The sequence below is a fragment of the Netta rufina genome, assembly GCF_964035555.1.
Source record: "Netta rufina genome assembly, chromosome: 2".
NCBI classification, from domain to species: Eukaryota; Metazoa; Chordata; class Aves; order Anseriformes; family Anatidae; genus Netta; species Netta rufina.
Window position 1 is genome coordinate 985,895 of NC_140124.1, and position 19,022 is coordinate 1,004,916.

Sequence of the window (19,022 nt, forward strand, 5' to 3'; positions counted from 1 at the left end):
AGTCTACCCTTGCTGATGATAAGCATTATTTTAAGAAAAGAATTTGTATGAAATAGAGTCCAGTTCCAAGCAAACAAATACTCACATTATAAAAGCTTCAGTAACTGCACTAGCAGCCACTAAAAAAATGAAATTCAGAGGCCGTGATTTCATGTTTTCGGAGCGTCTGGTGTCTCTGAGTCAGGGTACAAGATACAGGGAACGACATAGCAGGAAGCTGAACCGTGCTGAGCAAACGAGGCATCGTGGCTTTGACTCATCCCTCCTCACAAGTAATAGAGGATTCATGCTTCCTGAGAACGATGTGCTACAAATTATCGTGGCAGTTTTCAAAAAACCTTCAGAGTAATTTGTAAGTGAACAAATTCTTGTTCTTCTTTCTAATTTTCTCTGAAAAACAATTTGTGGCAGAACTGCTTGTGCACACGGGTGCCAGCTAGTGGTTGATGACATGGATGGAAAGGTTACATCCTCTTAACATTACTACCTAAAATAAAATAAAATAAAATAAAATAAAATAAAATAAAATAAAATAAAATAAAATAAAATAAAATAAAAATAAACAACAACAACAAAAGACACACACACAAAATGCCTGTGGATTTTTCCCACAGAAAGTTTGATGCTAGACATTTCCACCTGACATTTCACGACTTTTCACTGGACCAGATGAGCTCCAGAGGTTTCTTCCAGTTAAATTATCCTACGACTGTATGAAATGAGAGATTTAGAAGGAGTTATGCAGAGGTTAATTCCAGAATAGAGGAATCTTACATCCACCTGGAGCTGCAGGAGTGTCAGAAGTGGGGCTCTGTACAATTCACGTAGTGTCTAGAAGATCCAGGGGTCAGAGACGAAATCTTTTTAGAGCAAAAAGACATCAAATCTAAGACATTTTGACTTCAGCTTTGTCCTACCTCAGAGAAGACACTTCTCCCCAAATTGAAACCAGTCCTGACGCACCGTGCTGTGACATTTGGCTCATTGTTGACTTGGAAGAAGATCACTTACCGAGTCATGAACACGTTGTGATTTCCTGAGTGCATCACCCTGTATTGTTTGCATGGGAGGTTTTCCAAGCTAATATTGGTCACTGGTACAATAAGATTGAAGGAAACAGTACTAGGAGAGAGCCATTTGGTCCTTCTTCAAGCCACTTGTTCCTTGTTCAAGCCATTTGTTCCACCAGGGCACGATGATCCTAGCTGGTGTCCTGTCCTTGGCAGGGAGGGAAGAGCACAGTGAGGAGGCTGGGAACAGACACGTTGAAAATGGTAGAGAAAAAAAAGCTGGTGACACGTTTCTGGCCCTACAGCAAGGGTGGCCATGAGGGGATGGATGGATGGATGGATGGATGGATGGATGGATGGATGGATGGATGGATGGATGGATGGATGGATGGATGGATGGATGGATGGATGGATGGATGTCCTGGTGACTCTGAAGCTGCCCAGGCCACGAGCAGAAAGTCTGGGGAACGTGGCAATGAAACTGGCTTTTTTTGGTCCCTCTGCTGGTGTTTTTGGTTCCGTGGACGTACCCATGAGCTCAAGAGTTGCTTCTGGTTGCTGGTCCTTTGTTAGCTTTTATCTGGTCTCGGTTTAAGGCTGCTCACATTAACCACTTGTGGCTGGTCCAGGCATTTACTAGTGCTAAGGCCTTCTGTAGCATTGACGTGTGCTGGCTGGGCAATGGGTAAGGAAAAACCATCCAGAGGAGAAGGGGTGCAGATTCCCTAAGCCCGACTTGAGGTATGAGATGCTGCCTTGGCCTCCAGATTCCCAGGAAATGTTTCTTTGTGCTGAGCTGTTTCTTTCTGTCTTTTAGGTGCAGATCCAGAACAAGAAAGTTGACCTTTCCAAAGTGTCCTCCAAGTGTGGCTCGAAAGCGAATATCAAGCATAAGCCAGGTAGAAATTTTACCATTTCCTCATGATTTGTCTGCAGAAGCTGCAAGTCACTTAAATATTGCCCCGGATTGTGACTGAAATAGTTCAAGGGGTGTGTTGTTTTTGGGGTTATTTCTGGAAGTGCTACCTAGGTCCCTGCTGGCTTCTTGAGCAGAGGACATAAGGGATTTGTCGTGCCTGTGGAGGTGATCTACTGCTTTGATTTCATTCTTTTTCCACCCCGTTTGACAAAGCAGATACTTAGCACGACTGCTTGAGGAGTGAGAGAGCTTTGTTGGTGCTCCCAGAGGCTTTGGGGACCAAGGTGCCACAGAAGGATGCAGTAACTTCCTTCCAGGCCTTCAAGGCAGATACGAGGGACGTTTAGCCTTTAGTTCTGTAGCATCTCCTGTCTGATAGACAACACTTTTGGCTCTCTAACAACATATTATAGGATGGGCGTGCAGGAATTGTTTGTTCCCCACTGAGAACCCTGCAGTTGCTCTCCTGTGAGTCCTGGGTTTCCCAACCAAGCCACGAGCAGCTTCCCACTCAGCTGGCGTGCTGGCAAGTCTCAAGTTCAGGCTGCCGTGGCTGCTAGCAGGTTGTTTGAGCTGTGCCCTTGTGGCATCCCAAAGCACGGCCAGCGCAGTGACTTCTGCAGGTGTGTCCATATCTGAGGACAGCTATCTGCACGGCAAGACAGGCAACCAAAAATTGGTGTGCGAGGGACGAAGTTCACTGACCAAAGCTGCAGACAATTCCCACAGGCCTGTCCTTGTCTGCTCCTGGGAGTTCCCTGCACCCTTTCTGCAGCCCCGTAGGTTGAAAGCTCCTTGCACACGGAGCAGCACGGTTCAACGCCTCCAAACGCTCCCGTTTGAGAACGTGGTGCCACCAGCATGACCTCTGTGTGCTCAGCACTCTGTAATAACAAGCTCCCTGCAACAAGGACTGCTCTTGTCCAGGGTGATTAAAGCAGAGGAACCCGTCCAGAACTCTCTGTTGTCAAATGTTTTAACTGACCTTGATGAACCAAATCCGTTGGCTTCCACAACTGGCCAGGCAAAGCTGCTGGGTGTTTAATGATGGCACTGGGAAGCAAATTGTGCTCAGTAATATTTCAATAGTTTTCTGAGAAACCTACTGGAATACGGATTGCACGCACCTTATTAGTTTATTAACAGGAACTGCAGCACTAAACCCAGGGAAATCTTGCTGGTTGTTTTACTGACCTTCAGGTTCTCCTGAACCCGAGGCCTCTCTCCATTTCCCGAGCTTGGCTTTTCCCTGCTGGCGCTGCCATCCCCTGCGTGCAATCAGGCAGTGGCACGAGGGTCTGTGTGTCAGGGAGGGAGCTGTCAGACCAGGCAGCCGTGCAACTGCTGGTGATGGAGTAGGAGTGGGAATCGTGAGCAAAGGCACACGGTGAAGGAAAAGGGGTAGAAATCTCCCAGCACCAGGGACTTCGCAGATGGGCTGAGCTGATGGCAGCCTTGGCACGGGATGCAGACAGTGGGTAACTTGTAGGACGTGTGGCTGTCCCCACCTGATGGCACCTCCAGGGCTTTGCCCTGCAGCCCGGTGTGCCTGCACGGGTGGAAATTGCCAACCTGGGTCTCGCCAGTTTTTAAACAGATCTGAAGTGGGACTCTTCTGGAGGCGTTGATAAACTCAGCCCCACGCAATCTTGTTCTAGGGGGAGGAGACGTCAAAATTGAGAACCAGAAGCTGAACTTCAAGGAGAAGGCCCAGGCCAAAGTGGGTTCTCTGGACAACGTGGGACACTTGCCAGCAGGAGGAACAGTGAAGGTGGGTGCAGCCAGCTCTGGTACAGCAGGGTAGGGTTTAAATTTGGTTCTTCTCCTTGTCCTGCTGTTCATGTAGCCCAGCCTCTCCACCCCCAGCCTTTTATAGCCATCGATTTATTGCTGTGGCCTCTGTTTTGTCAAGCCCAGGAGTAAGTATGAACTGAAAAGCAGAGAGCTGTGAGCCCACTCAGCAGCCTGCCTGAATGGGCTTCCTGCAGGGCTCGTACTGCCCCCGTGCACTTGCATCCTTCCTCTAAGAACCCGAGAGCAGGGATTGCTCTGTAAGCCTGTCGGAGCTGCTGCATGTGGCCTGCTGGGACCTCTTCCCCCACCTTCCCTTTTCCCCCCAGTAAAGCTGATGAACTTGGGGCACCCTGTGCTGGGAAATGGCACCTTGCAGCTCTCGGGAGCACTTCTCAGCCGGATTCTGCGCCGCAGCCCAGCCCAAAGGCCCTCGGTAGGAGGGCAAGAAAGGATCGTGTGTTCTTGTCAGTGTGATTCACTGCTTCTCCCCGCAAAAGCCTAACTCCAGCTGCCCCCCAGCCTCAGCTCTGCAGGTTGTAGGTCTCGCTGCAGCAAGGAGACATCTGCTCTTCGGGGAGGGCAATTCCCCTGCTCGAGTGACCGCGTGATGGATGTGTGGGCCTGACCTAGTACACCACGCAGTGATCAGAGCAGTGCTGGGGATTGCCTTTAGGTACACTCGCTTGTGCTGGGGCTTTTCTGTGAAACACCGCTGCTTCCGAATCGCCTGCTGGCCCCAGCAGCAGCAAAACCAATCCCGTGCTCCAGCGTCACAAATGGGACTCTGTTCCCCCAGCAGGAGCGCCCGGCGGAGGTGCAGAACCTCCCCCTACCCACCGGCTGCCCTCGGCTGCCCCCGTGGCTTTGTTCCAGCACTTTTGTGTCACGGCAGGGCCTCGGGCTCAGCTGGCTTGAGCCATTGTGTTAAATGCTGCCTGCCCTTGGAAGAAATAAATAATCCCTGTCCTGAAGGGCAGCAGAGCTCACGAGGGTATTTAGTACGTGCTCAGCTGCCCCCATCACAAGGCGAGAGGGGGCTGCCAGGGTGTTTGGGGACACTGTGGGACTCTCCAACCCTTTATGTAAAATTCAGCCTGGGCTCAGTGAAGAGCTGGAGGTAACTGTAGAGTACCCGGTGTGTTGGTAGGGACGGGGAGCTTTCTGTGATGAAGCCTGGCTGCTCAGTGTGCTGGAGGCTACTCTCTGCTTTAAGGAGGGTTGTCGTGAACCTGCTAAAATCTTCCCTCTTCAGAGCTAGCCTGCTTTTCCCGCTGTCTCCACGGGTGCAGAGTCTGTCCGTGGCACTCTCACCCATTTCTTTCTGTTGGCTCTGGCGTTGAGCCTTGATGCAGACACCAAAGCATTTCCCCACTGCTCCCCCCAGCCCTCAGCCAGCGCAGGTCCTCGAGGGTCCAGCATCCTCCTACAAACCCGGGGTTGGGATCCACGTATCCTTAGGGTCTGCTGCATAAAGGCACCCACACAAAGCATTCTGCTTCACTGGGATCTGCTCAACCTCCCTGCTTGCTCTCCACCCCGTAGCTCGCTGCCCTGTTACCTGCCCTGCCTCTGTCTCTCCTCCTCCCTCACCCAAGCGTTACGGGGGCTGAGCTCCTACCCCGTGGCCGTGCTGGGACGAGCTGGCAGGGGCAGCTCGGTGCCACCGGGCCGTGGGTGCTGGGGCACTGGGAGCCAGTCAGGACGGCGACTTTCCGGGGAACCGAGGGGGTCGCTGCCTCCCCCCAAAAAACCCCGGTCCCCGCGCGCGTCTCGGCAGCTGGGGAGGGCAGAGGGGGCTCGGGGGAGCCGCGTTTTCCCCCCCCAGCCCCGTTTTCGATTGACTCGTCCTGTCGTCCTCCCCACCCCGTTGTCTCCTTGTAGGCTGAGGGGAGCGCGGAGCCAGGGCAGCTCCCGCCAGCCCCTCAGAACGGAGAGGTGCCGGCGGCCCCGGCAGGCAGTGAGATGCGGGAGAATGGCGTAGGGCCGGCAGTGCCCACTGCCCTGGGCGGTGGTGACCAAAGGGAAATTCAGAGCTTCGAGACTCAGATACAAGAAACAAGTAAGTGCCTGTGCCTTCTCTCTACGCACTCTGCCGGGTGGGACGGGGAGAGCACTGCAGCAGGGGCAGAGCAGCCGCCCGGGAGCACCGGTCACACCGCTGTAAGCTGAAAAGTTGAACTGTTTTGTATCGATGTCTGCAGGGTTTTTGCCTTTTTTTTAATTGAGAAAATTGCCTTTTATCTTCCAGGCATCTAATGATGACATTATGGTATCGTCTTCCGTTCCCCTCCTGTCCCTCCCCCCCCCACTCTCCTCCTCTTTTCCTTCTCCCGACCCTTCCCCTTCTCACCTGCCCTTGTGTCGCTGCAGATTGAATCTCACAAGCTGACGTTCCGTGAGAAGGCCAAGGCTCGAACAGACCACGGAGCGGAAATCGTCGTCTCCAAACCCCAAAACCTTTCCAGCAGCACCTCCCCCTGGCGTAGCACATCCGTCAGCGAGAGCCTGGGCTCGGTCGCCTCCTTGTCACCGCTGCAACAGCCAGCTCCCCTTGCAGCGCTTTCTCAGCAAGGCTTGTGACCCCCTCCCCGCCCCGTCTCCCTCGCTCTCCCCCCCCCAGTAACGCAGCTTGGCTCTCTTAACCCGGCGTCTGGCTTCAGGTGGGAAGGGGACAGCGTTTAGCAGGGCTAGCGTCCCTTTCGGCGGCGCTGCCTCTCGGCTCGGCGCCGTCTGGGCGGCCGTGGGCACGGGAGCGTCCTGGCCGCGCACCCCCTGCCCGAGCGTGGCAGCTTTTGGGCCCTTTTGGGGCTGGGAAGGGCTTCGCTCCCTCTCCTCGCCTCGTCCCTTTGGCTTTTAGGAGGACCCTAGAGGGAGTGGTGGCCGTGTTTCGGGGTCGGCACCCAGCCCACGGCCGCTGTCCGGGGCTGGCGAGCGGAGGTTCGGGGAGAAGCGCGCCCACGCTGCTGGTGGCTGAAGCCAGGCCAGAGTTAACAGGGATAAGCTGTGATCTTTCTTTCTTTTTAAGAAAAAAAACTTTTCCTCCTTGCTGCTTCAGTTTCTGCTGCCCCTGTTTGATGATGATATATATTATACACACACGTTAGGCTGTTTTAACTGTTGACTTTAGCCTTTTATTCTTTGTGACAATGTGTTGATGATTTATCGTGCTACCAACCCATGCTAAGTTTCCTTTTTCTCTTTCCTTCTTTTCCTAACCGTAGGAGAGTAGAGACATTAACCGCTGCTGCAGTGCTGGCTTCTTATTGACATATCCAGCAATTGTAACTTTTTGTTGTTGTTTTTTTTTAATATTTTAAAAACGATGGAGCAAAATTCATGGGATTAAGCCATGTCTGAAATGAAAGGCACAAGAATGTGTTAAAGGAAAACTCCTTGCTGTAACAGATCAGATGAAGCCTGTGTTGACTGCAACGAGTTGAATCGATGCTCGTAAAAAAAAAAAACAAAAAAAACCTCCTGTAGGGCCAAACCACCAGCCCTAGAGGATGCCGTAGCACCTTCTGTGGCTTAGCAAGGCAAAGACGGTTTGTTTATTTATTAACTCGCACAGCCAAAGCCCTGGCTGTTTTTCCAGCCGGGGCCCCGAGGTCTGGAGGAAGGGCAGGAGAGGCTGCTTTGGCGGTGGAGTTGCAGGTTAACGCAGGCCGGGAGTTCTGAGGCAAGCAGGTGTGTGGTGCGTGTGGCGTTTTAACCGGGGCTGACGGCTGGGGAACCACGCCGTCAGGCTGAACGGCGCTGGCGGGGGCCGCGGGGAGGACGGGGCGGCCACCCTGCGCCCGGGGCACGAGGCGGGGGTCGCGGGACGTCTGCGGAGGGCTGGAGATGGGGGCAGCGCCCCGCTGGGGCCGGCAGGTTTGTAGGGCCAGGGAGCTGCAGCTCTGACTCGGGAGGGGATGGCTAGACGTTAACTCTTTGAGGCTCTTGAGCTCCTCGTTTGATGTTGCAAATGACACTAAAAAAAAAAAAAAAAAGAAATGTAAATAAAAAAAAAAAAGAAAGAAGCGTTCTTGGGTCGTCAAACTAATTTAAAGCAAAAAAAAAAAAAAAAAAAAAAGGGCGGAGTAACAAAACACTGGGATCAAAGTCAACTGAACCAGGCGTGTGCTAAGGGGGAGCTGATCAAAGGAGGGGACAGAGGGAAGCCTGCAGCTTCTCATGCTTGTGGGAATATTTCTTTGGGAAAGCCGACAATGACACGATAACCCGGAATCTGTATTTACACACAAAGATTCTTATTGCACTTGTATTTTTTATATTAAAGTTTGCATGATTTCTAATAAAATGGCATTAAAATGTACTAGTTTGCATCAAAGTCGTCTGCTAGTTTCATAAGTGCTTTTTCCTCTGAATACAAATTTAAATAAGCAATGCAGATTTGCACCTGAAAGGGGCGGTTATATATACCCCAGAAAACTCCCACTGCTTCCCTTCCTCCTCCCCTCCTCCTCCTCATCACCTCCACCACCACCCCCTCTCCTCTCCTCTCCTCTCCTCTCCTCTCCTCTCCCCTCCATGCCACAACCCTCGAATCCCAAGGCCGGGGAACGCCGCAGCCGTGCGGTGCCGTGCGGTGCCCTGTGTCCGCCACCGCTCGCTCCAGGCACCCGGCTCGAGGAGCCAGCACCGACACCCTGGGGACCCTCCTGCTCCCCCTGCCCCATGGATGGCTCCGCGGAGAGAAAAGCTGGAGGTGCCCAGGGAGCCCCCGCCCGTGGGTTAACGCCGCTGGCTGCAGGGGTTTTTGGCCCCATTACGGGGCTGGGGTGGAAACCTGCTGCCTGGCGAGCGTTCCCCGAGCCGTGCCGGGCTGCCTGAAACCCTCCAGCTGGTCCCGTGGCCTCCGACCACCCGGTCACCCGCATGCAGCCCCCGGTATATATCACTGCCCCTTCGCTGATGCTTCCTTCTTTCTCTTATTGCTAAATTCTGAACACCAGCTAGAGCTTGTCGATCTGGTGATGGTTGGTTGGCGTTCCAGCGCTTGAAACGAGGGGAAGTTTGACGGAGAGGGAATCGGGAGAGCAGGCTCATGCCCTCCGCAGGGAAAGGCGCGGACTTTTCTTCCTGAAGCAATAACGGGCACAGGCGTGCTCGGGGCTGGTGCAGGCAGGGGCCGGGCAGAGCCGCGTGCGCCAGGAGGGGACGCAAAGTGTGGCGGTGGCCTTGGGCAACCAGAGGTGGGCACCAAAACGCCGCGTCCCCCCCTTGCCACGCTGCCCTGGGCGAGCGAGGTGAAGCTCAGGTGGCTCCCTGCTGCCCGCGGCTTTGTCCTGGTCTTAGTTCAGGTGCAGCGGTAGGAAGGCGAGTGGCAACATTGCACTTTATCTCCTGGGACTGCAAAAAAAAAAAAAGCAAGCGAAACCCGCACACCTTGCAAAGGGACAGCAATGGCACCTTCTCCCCGCTGCGTTGCTTTGTGTGACCGGCTGCTCGGCTCGGGGCCCCGCGGGGGTGCGGAGGCGTTCAGGCTGCTCAGCCCCCCCCCAGCACCTCCCGGGCAGCTGCGAACCGACGGCCCCGTGCCTCTGTGCCACTTTCTCTAACACTTGTTGTGCCTGTGTTTAGCTGACAAACTAAGTCCAGATACATTAGCTTGGTGTGTTGTTGTTGTTGTTTTGTTTTTGTTTTTTTCTAAGACAGCTTCGGTTTCAATGTTTTTGTTTTAAATTTTGTTTTAAGGAAATGGCTGTACATATGGCTAGCCTGGGAAGAGATCGGGGTGTGGTGAAATGACTTCAGTTTCCTATCTGGAGAGATGGGAGTGAGCTGGTTATTGCTGAGACCTTAAATGAGGGCTGCGGAGAAGCTGCTGGCTGGGCACAGCAGGGGAAGGAGCTGTGTTTGCCACCAGCTTGATCAAGGGCTAGCGGTAGCAAATGCTCTTGGGGAAGAAAAAAATAAGTTGTGGTCTGACTGAGATGCAATTTGCCTGTAGATGTCCCTGGCCTGAGATGCCTCGGGTGGGTCCTGGCTTTCTCTGCAGCTGTGCGTGGTGCTTTGTGCTCTGGGGAAGGCAGGGAGGGAAGGATGGGCTCTGGGGTGCAGAGCAGCTGCTTGGCTCCGATGAGCCCAGCTGGGAGATGTCAGGCGCGGCGGGCTCAGGTGCCGCAGGGTGTGCTGGAGCCGGCTCCCACCTCGGGTTGGGGCAGGGTGCGCAGCAAAGCCTTGTCCAAAGCTCTTGGACATGGCACGAGTTGTCTTGGAGGCGGCTGAGCTGCAGAAGCGATGCGCAACCAGGCAGGGGCTGCTCTGCTGCTGGCACCTGATGGGGGGGTCCCCCTGCATATCAGTGGCACGTGCAGTTACTTTGGGGCTTTTTATACTGTAAAAATACATTCACATAACCGAGCGTGCAGGCTTGAGGCCACAGGAGCAGGAGGACGGGAGCCGCAGCCACTTTGCTGCTGCGCCCAGCGCGCGGCCTCCCCTCGCAGGTCGGCGTCCTGACCGCAAACTGAATGTAGTTTTTCTACGCTGACCCCGCTGTTGTCCCCGCGTGGGTGTGTGAGTGGGCTCTGGGCCCCTCTCGTGTTCGTGATGTGTAGGCAGAATTCCTCGGCAGCAGCTCGGTGTTCGCAGCCTCTGGGCCTGGGCGCTGAGGGGTGGGCAGGGCCCCGCGGCAGCGGGGGGAGCAGTGGAAGGCAGGCTCTGTCGCTTCTTCCTCCTCACCACCCGCGTCCTGCTTAGAGTCAGCAGCTGCCTTTGAAATCCCCCTCTCGCACGAGTCTCGCTGGCCACCAGCTGGTGTCTCGAGTATGATCAGACACGAGACTCCCGCCCAGCACCTTTGTGACCTTCCCGCTCCAGCATTCAGCATTGCCTGCAGCTTCAGCTACCCCGTAACATAGGTACAAGGCGTACAGACGTAGTGGGGGAATAACGGCCCGTGGGAGGAGAGCGGGGTGGACCAAGAGGGCAGTGGGGTGGCGAGGAGCTCAGAGTGCAGGACCCGGGAGGCCTGACCCTGGCTCTCGGCTCCCCCATGGCCTTGGGAAGCCGCGGAGCCTCCCTGCCTCAGTTTCCCCATCCGCAAGGTGGGGACGATCACGACTTCCCTCACCGGGCTGTTGTGAGGCGTGAGCAGCGTGCAAAGCGGTGGCTAAATGTGAAGTATTCTCATTATTCTGTGTCATAGGATTACTCAGCAGGGGCACCGACTCCTCGGTGCCGCCCGGCTGTGGCGGAGCGCGGCGCCAGCGTTACCTGTACCGAGGGGGGCACTGAGGGAGGGAGCAGCGGGCTGGGGCTGGGGGGGTCTTGCATGGGGGTGAGGCCTGGGAGAGGGAGCGGGGGGCAGCGCCCCTCCTGCCACGGCCTGGATTCGTAGCGGGTTGCTTCTGCCTTGTGTCACCCTCCTCCGAGGGCTGTACGACTGTCTCCTTAGCGACATTTCCTGATTTGATGTTGTGATTATTATTACTATTGTAAAGGGTTGAAATAAAGCTTCTAGATGTTCCTCCTCAGCATGGCGTGCCTTTGTGGGGGCCCGGGGAGCACAGAGGAAGGGGTGAAGGGGCTGGGGTGGGTGTGGGGGGAGCCTGGGAGCAGCCCGGCCCTGCTGCTCCCCGGGGAGTTTTGGCTTCTGCCCAGCCCTGGGGGCTGCGGGTGCAGCAATGGCCAAGGGTGGGGGTGAGGCTCCATCCGCAGCTGTGAATGGAGAGCCCTGAGGAGCGGCTCTCCCCAGCACACACACAAAAAAAAACAAATCTTTTTTCTACCTTTCCTCACCAGGATGCAGTCAAGCTCAGGGTGCTGCTGGCTGCATGTATCGGGGGGTGGGGAGGGAAGAAGGCTTTTCCTGAAGGCGCTCTGCATAGAGCCACAGAGGGGTCTGGGTGGGAAGGGGCCCCAAAGCCCCCCCCATGGCCACACCCAGCCCCCAGCCCGCCCCCAGCCCCATCCAGCCTGGCCTTGGGCACTGCCAGGGATGGGCTTTGCCTTCCCCCGGTGCTTGGTGTCCCTGGGCCGGTGCCACGCGAGGCCAAGCAGGGGCAGGGCTGGGGTCTCCCTTGGGGTCTCCCTTGGGGTCTCCGTGCCCCTCTCCCAGCTCCAGCCTTTGGGCAGCCACCGAAAGCGAATCAATGAAAAGAAGGAAGAGGACAGAGGCGGTTACTACTCTATCCCTTTTTATTGTCTTTAATCTATGTTGTAAAAAGATCCAGTATCACATAACAGCCACTGAAGTATCCCAATATCACACTAGTTCTGAACCATTTAGACAATAGCTTAGTCTTTTTTTTTCTTTTTTTTTTTTTTTCTTTTTTTCTTTTTTTTTTTTTAAACCTGCTGGAAGGGAAAAAAACCATACTGCCCATTATACAGGCCAAAAGAAACAAACACTGGTCAAATAATAGTGACAACCTCAAGCAAGTGAAATGAAGATGAAAAGTTTCGAGTGAACACAGGCTGCAGGGCTCCGACCGCCCGCGGGAGGCCGGCGGCTCCAGAAGGGCAGAAGCGGCCCCGAGCCCCCGCCACCCCCTGCCCTGCCCTTGTGCTTTTCGCCCACGGCTGCTGGAGCCCCGGGGCTCCCGCACCCCCCCCGCTGCAGTCCCTCAGTTCAGATGGCAGGGGCACAGCTCCGTTAATTAAAGCCCATGACGAGTAAATTAAATCTTAGTAGAAGAACAAGTGGCAGAACCAAAAGGTGGCCCCAGCAGCAGGCAGCCCCCGGCCCCAGCACGGCCGGGACGCCCCCTTTGCCATCACCCACACCTGCAGGAGCTCGGCCCCTTCCTCCCCCAGCAGGGCACAGCCGCGTGCCCGGCTGGGGCGCTCCCCTCGCCTTGATTTCAGATACAAAGAGCATAAGAAATGGTGAATAAAAACAAAGAATTCCCGGGCCCTGCGACCGCCGTTTGCTCAGCTGCTGGGCACAGCAGTGGCAGCGCCTCCCTCCAGCACCGCGCCCCCGCGGGCACAGCCCCTCGGCTCCCCCAGCGCCCGCTTCGCGTTCCTCCGTGGCACTGTCCCGCCCGAGGTCCCACATGCGTTACGAACATCAACGAAGCCTCACAACAGCCCTGTGAGGTAGGTCACTGTCTGCATTTGACAGGGGATCCAAGGCAAAGCTGGGATTAAACTCCAGACCTCTCCTTTAACGCCGTGCCTGTCACAATCCTCCTTCCACAGAAATATGGTCCCTGTTCATAGAAAACAAAGAATTTTGTGCCTGTGCTCCCGGCCTGCTGCAGGAGAAAGCGCTCACAGGCAGACTGGCATCTACAATCACGTCCTGTGTTGCACAAGTTACAGGGATCCGGCCTCCTTGACGTAGGGAGAACAAGAAATAATAATAATAATAAAAAAAAAAGGAAAGTAATAACAACGCAAGAAGACAAAAAGTACAGGCAGATCAGGAACAACGAGTCACATCTCACACTCATAACGCCACGACTGCGCTCGCGCTGTGGGGCGGCAGGGCCCCGCTGTGAGGCTCGGATCCCGCGTGGAACAAACGTCGCCTCCGGCACCTTCGGGGCTGCCTCCCCTTTGACGTCCTCGGGGCACGGAGGGGTGCGAGGAGGAGATCTCCACCCTGCGCCGCTGCATCCACGCTCTGCCCGGCCCCCGGCGCAGGCACAGGCGAGCCGAGGCATCCGTCCTCCTCTTGAGCCCGGAGTAGCTCTCGAACCAGAGCTGCTCCTGCCCGGCCCTGTGGGGATGGGGCGGAGGACGGCCGGCAGCAGCCGTGTCCTTGCTTTCCAGTTCCAGTTCAGGGACTGATGCCGTCGGAGCGGAGGAGGTGGGGGGTCCACGAGGCTGGCCGCAGGGTCCATCGGCGCTCGCAGTCCGTCCCAGGCGGCGCGACGCTGGTTCTTCCTACACGGTGCCCATGCACGGAGCCGACAGCAGGAGATTCAGACAACATTAATCTTCTAGGATGGAGAGAGATGACTTCACAAGGGATAAATAGAACTTTTATTTAAATAAACATTTGTGAACATCTTTATACAAATTACAAGTCCCCACACAATCCTCCAGCTCCGCCTAAGCGCCAAAGCTGCCAGGAGGGCCTTTGAGCAGATCCACCAGGATGTCGAGCAGCTGGCTGTGCTGGTGGTGCAGGTCCCCGGGGATGGCTGCCATCTCATAGCACAGGCACGTCTCCACCATCTTGGAGAGCGACACGCGGAAATCACGCAGGAGGCGGATGGTGTAGGAGTCTCCCTCCAGCACCAGGAGGTCGCTGTCTGTCAGGGAGACTGTTGCTCGCCAGCCATCATCTTGGTGGGGAGAAGAGAGCGGGTGAGAAGCAGGCAGGGTGAGGAGCTGTTCTGGTGCTGTCCGCTCCACCAGGGGCAGCGCAGGTCCACCCCACGCTCATTTCAGCCCCGTCTGGGGGATTTATCGGGCCAAAGCGTTCCCCCAAAAGCCTGGCAGAGCTCTGACCCATCACACCGGGATCCTTCTCCCACTTCCCACAGCTGACAGCCGATGGCACAGCGTCTGTGCTCTAGGGCTGAGCCCAACTGCAGCAGCACCCAAACCCCAGGGGCTAAAACAACACACGCCAGGCTCCCTCCCAGTCCAGTTTCCTTCCCGGTGCTGGCTGAAGACCAGCCTGACACCTCCTTCCCCAAGGATGAGCCTCCAGGCAAAGCTTGCTCAGCCTGCCTTTGGCTCGGTTACCTCCCTGCAGAGCTACTGCCGAGAGCAGCTCACAAATGGCTGCGTTTGTGGGCCAGGGACAACAAAACAACACCCAAATCCAAAGCAAAAGGCTCAAAAAGCAGGGTGAGAGAGCTGGCCAAGAAGGCCGAGCTGCTACGCAGTGGAGACCAGGGGTAGCCAAGTCACAGCCCCTCCAGCTGCAGTCCTCGTGGAGGAACAGGGCGCCTGGGGTGGCAGCAGCAGCAGCACGAGGAGGTGCAGGTGTTTGTAGCACTCACCTCGGACGTGGATGTCTGTGTCGGTCATGAGCAGCACAGCCAGCGGGTGGACCTGCGAGGAGTCCCGCACAAACACGCCGCCGTTGGACTTCACGGCCATGAAGTACGTTAGCCAGCGGCTGTACAGCTTGGAGGCCTCCCTGCAGAGGGGAAGAGCTTCGTCAGGCACAGCCAGAGATGTTTCACGCTCCGGTACAGGCACACGAGCCTGAGGCACTGCCAGGGTCCTCAGCACAGCCCAGTGGTGCTGGGAAGCCAAGCGCATGGAGCCACCACCCCCTGTTCACACACGTGGGCCCCTCACCTGTTGATCGTTGACTTGTGGAGCAGCACGGTGCCCGCCTTTGTCCGGTAGGCGTAGCTGTTGGGTTTGAACTTCCCTTGGCGGGTCACTTTGCCTTGTCTCACCTGAAACGAGAGCAGCTCAGACACCTGCACAGCAGGCAGGCACTGCCCACGAGCAGCCAGCCCAAGTTTCCCCTCAACTGTCTCAAGAGAGCACAAGATTCATGTCACTGGCACCTCCACGCCTCCCTGCGCTACCCACAGCGACCAGCAAGCCCGGGAGAGCGACTGCAGAGCGGGAGCCGGTACCTGGATGAGGTTGGGGTAGAGCCCAGCCATGAGCACTCCCTTGACCAGTTCCTCCTCCTCACTGTACTGGTTACATACGGAGGAGGGCATGGTGCAGTCAGACGGGGACGACACCAGGAAGGCTTCGTAGAGGTTCTCCGAGAACTGCTTGACAAGGCCTGCGGGGAGGAGATGGCACCAGTGAATCACCCACCACGAAGTGACCTCAGCAGGGGAGCTCCAGCTCCAGCCTCAGCACCAGGACAGGAGGAAAAATTCCTGCCTGGGGCCTCCCCAGGGCTGTATCTGGGTTCCTGAGAGCCAGCAGCAGAACTCGCACCCGCCCCAGGATTTGTCTGCCCAGCATCCCCATTCCTGCACCGTGCCCTTCCCCGATGCTTCGGCCTCTTCACAGGAAGGAAGGGAGAGGCCTCAGAGACTCACCGTTGATGAAGCGAAGGCTGGGGCCGTACAGGTAGTAGTCCTGCAGGTAATTATCCCTGGCACGGCTGTCTCTGCGCCTCAGCACCTCCTCCCAGCCCGCCACAGCTCTGACAAAGGCGAGGTGATCGCTCCCGCTCTCCCGGCTCAGAACAGCCTTGGCCTGGGCGACAGACACGCGGGGTGAGTCAGGCAGCAGCCCCCTCTCCCCCTGATTTTTCTGCTTTCCTTTTATCTAGGAGGGTTCCTCACCTTGTCCACCTCCGCACGGTTTTGCAGGCTGCTGCTGAAGGGGTCCCGGGTGAGGCAGGACACGATGACGAGCAGGGGGTGGAGGCAGCGGTAGATGGAGGCCAGGACGATCGCCTTGGCCAGCCGGGGATCCGTGGAGATCTGGGCCAGGCGTTTGCCCAGCGTGGTGAGGGCTTCTCGCTGGTCCAGCACTCCTGCAACAGAGCCGCCCACGAGGGCACAGCCGTCAGCTCCAAGGGGGCCAAAAGGGGCAGCCAGCCAATTTTGGGAGCTGCCAGGAGAGCCCTCCCACCGGGCTGGTGTGACCTGACAAAGAGGCACACAGCACAGGCACCCAGAACCTCCCACCCCCAGGGTGAAGGACCTGAGACCAAAGAAGAGGCTGGGACAGCCAAACGATGATGAACATGACCCCAGATGTGGACCCCTGGTCACAGTTTTCCTTCTTTCTCTGTGCTCCCCATTCTATTTATTTATTTTTTTTTAATTTGGAAAGTTCTCTCCACTCCTTGAGCAGAGCCGTGTGGGAAATAAAGCAGCACCACAAGGTGTGCAGTTGGAGAAGCCCCCACCAGCTGCCATCCCTATCGAGGGACAATCCTGCCCAGTCCGTCCCGCGGGATCCCGTGCCAACTCTCACTTCCCACGTTCAGACAGCAAACCCCTTCGTTTCCGTCATGCCCACACCAGGACACAGCCTTAGCTCACCGATCTCCTGCAGCAAGATCACTGCTTCATCCACAGCTTTGATGTCAGGGCTGTCCAGAGCCTTGGACAGAAATTCAACCGCCTGCAACACACAATGGAGAATGGGGAGTGGGGGGAAGGCACGTTTCCCAGACCAGAGAGCGGGAGAGCCTCCAGGAGCCCACTGCTCTGCCCCACGGCCACAAGTTCCCCTCCTCGTACGCCTACAGCAATATGAGCTCGGTCCTCTCCATCTCTGCACAGTGCCTTTTAGACACACTCTGTGATCTAGATAAGCTATGTTACGTCCTGGTCTTAACTTCACTAGAAAGCAGCGCGTTTAGGAAAGCAAGAACTAGAGTCAGCAGCGTCTTGGTTTTTTCCTACTCGTGTTTGTGGTCAAATCTCATCTCTAGAACTGGCACCAGGCAGATCGCATTCTGCTGGCTCAGTCAGATGCAGTCTTGCAGGCGTGTATTGTGCTTACTGTTTTTTCTGGCATGTGGATCTTGGCCTGAACCACCAGGTTCTCCAGTGGGGTGCGTAGGATCTCTGGAACCTGGTAAGTTGGCATCTTGTCCAGGCGGCTGCGAGGGAAGAGGTGATAGGCAAATCCTGACTGGCAGCGGCCAGCACGCCCCCGCCTCTGCACGACGTTCGACTTGGACACCCACACAGTCTCCAGGCAAGACACCTGGAGAAGGAGGAGAAGAATTAGGTGTGGATACTCTCACGGCTCTGTCTGCTTTGAACGGAGCCTCCCACCCGGCCCACGGACCTCGGGAATTCCTCAGGACCAGTCAACCACCCTGCTAAAGGGGAAGAGAAACCCTTGCTCTTATTATCCTGCATCCTGCAGTGCTGCTGGCAGAGGCCTGAGCCGCTCAGCACATGGGTGAGACCTGGATGCCACCTGCTGGATGCTGGCCTGGTCTCCACATCGCAGCGCCCTGCTGGGAGCTGCCCCCAGGGCCAGGTCCCAGCCTCCTGCTGCATGCACAGACACTGCGGGGCCTGCTGGGAACTGCCCTGCGAGATGAACTGGGTTAAAACTGGGCAAATATAAAAACGCCTGCTTTAAAACTAGATCTGTTCCAAGGCATGAGTCATCACCTGGCCCTGGGAGACGTTCTGACACAGGGAAGGGAAGGGGCAGCAGTACACAGCCAGGATCCCTCCCGCCAAGAGCAGCGGTGGCACAGCTGCCTTCAGGCTGTGACAAAAACGGACTCCCAGGGAGCTTTGTAAGGCCTGATGCCACCAGAAACGCAGCCTGAGCACTGCACCACCCCTCTTACAGCTGACTAAAAAGCTCAGCTGGGTCAAGACGGCTTCAAAGGAGCAGCACCCAGTAGGTCAGAGCTGCCTTGGTTGGGTAAAAGAGGCTTACGACAAAACCATAGAAAAAGGCAGAGAAAATGGAAAAGTTACAAACGTTAAGGGTGTTAAAGAGAGCTGGGAAGTGATGGGATTTGCCTTATATTTCTTTGAAGATACCAGGCTCCTGCCTGTTCAGCAGAAGCTGCTGAGAAGCCTGGCAGGGAACTTGCTGAAGGCAAACGCTCCGAACGATGAGTCAGAAATCAGGCCGCAGACAGGGACACGGGGCCAGCACCCCAGGGGCCGAAAGGGAAGTGGTTATCATCCCCTTCTGTGGTTTCTCAAACGCGGCTCTGAAAACATCCACGAGCTCCAGCACATCCCAAAGGCACCCAGCAGAGGCGAGAAGGGATCATCAGTACCTTGGTCTTCAGGTCGTAGCGCTCCTCCTTGTGCGTGCCGCTGTCCACCACGTGGACGATGTCGTTGATGGTGATGGAGGTCTCGGCGATGTTGGTGGCCAGGACGATCTTCCTGACGCCAGGGGGAGGCCGCTGGAAGATGTTTTGCTGGTCCATCATGGGGATGTTAGAGTGCACTAGGAGATAAAAACCATCAGTCAGCCCTGCCCTGCCTCAGTGCTTTGCCGTAAAAGGCCAGGGTGAGCCAAGATCCTCAGCCCTCCTGTGCCATCAGCTCCCACTTCCAGAAATATGGGGCAGGGAAGCCACTCGTAATGCCACCAGCCACTGTCAGCAGTTTCCTGCCAGACAGACCTTGGGGAAAAAAGAAGCAAGTGAAATAAAACGTTCACACCACCTCTGAACCCCTCCTACTGCATGGAGGTGAATGGCACCACCAGAATATCTCTGTCCCACTCTCTTCTTCCAGAGTCCAGTTCTGTGCCTTCCCCTTTCCAAAAGGTCTCTGGGGCAGGGGGATGGGGTACCCTCAACATCATCCGCTCTAACTTTCCAAAAATGATCTTTGACAAGTGCCTATAACTCTATGATATCAGATTTTCCACACTACAGATCAGCGATGCAGAGAAATTCCCACCAACTGCCCCGAACAGCAGGGGAGCAGAAGAATGTGCAGTTTGCACAGAAAAAC

General features: G+C 56.0%; 2 protein-coding genes across 11 annotated transcripts in view; one reads left to right on the forward strand and one right to left on the reverse strand.

The window, feature by feature from the left end:
* MAP4 (microtubule associated protein 4) overlaps positions 1 to 8,056 on the forward strand; it is a 142,006-nt gene extending 133,950 nt beyond the window's left edge. For 7 of the 8 annotated variants that reach the window (XM_084282253.1, XM_084282258.1, XM_084282257.1 and 4 more), the window contains 5 exons: positions 1,828 to 1,909; positions 3,588 to 3,700; positions 5,605 to 5,782; positions 5,972 to 5,992; positions 6,094 to 8,056. In XM_084282253.1, coding sequence (XP_084138379.1) covers positions 1,828 to 1,909; positions 3,588 to 3,700; positions 5,605 to 5,782; positions 5,972 to 5,979 — 381 coding nt within the window. In that variant the 3' untranslated portion in view covers positions 5,980 to 5,992; positions 6,094 to 8,056. The remainder of the gene's footprint in view (positions 1 to 1,827; positions 1,910 to 3,587; positions 3,701 to 5,604; positions 5,783 to 5,971; positions 5,993 to 6,093) is intronic. The other variant, XM_084282255.1, reaches the window with a different exon arrangement.
* Positions 8,057 to 11,930: 3,874 nt separating this feature from the next.
* Positions 11,931 to 19,022, reverse strand: part of DHX30 (DExH-box helicase 30) — a 32,369-nt gene continuing 25,277 nt past the window's right edge. For all 3 annotated transcript variants that reach the window (XM_084282188.1, XM_084282187.1, XM_084282186.1), the window contains 9 exons: positions 18,332 to 18,507; positions 17,077 to 17,283; positions 16,611 to 16,692; positions 15,903 to 16,096; positions 15,654 to 15,813; positions 15,231 to 15,388; positions 14,941 to 15,044; positions 14,637 to 14,776; positions 11,931 to 13,970 (listed from right to left, as the gene is read on the reverse strand). In XM_084282188.1, coding sequence (XP_084138314.1) covers positions 13,735 to 13,970; positions 14,637 to 14,776; positions 14,941 to 15,044; positions 15,231 to 15,388; positions 15,654 to 15,813; positions 15,903 to 16,096; positions 16,611 to 16,692; positions 17,077 to 17,283; positions 18,332 to 18,507 — 1,457 coding nt within the window. In that variant the 3' untranslated portion in view covers positions 11,931 to 13,734. The remainder of the gene's footprint in view (positions 13,971 to 14,636; positions 14,777 to 14,940; positions 15,045 to 15,230; positions 15,389 to 15,653; positions 15,814 to 15,902; positions 16,097 to 16,610; positions 16,693 to 17,076; positions 17,284 to 18,331; positions 18,508 to 19,022) is intronic.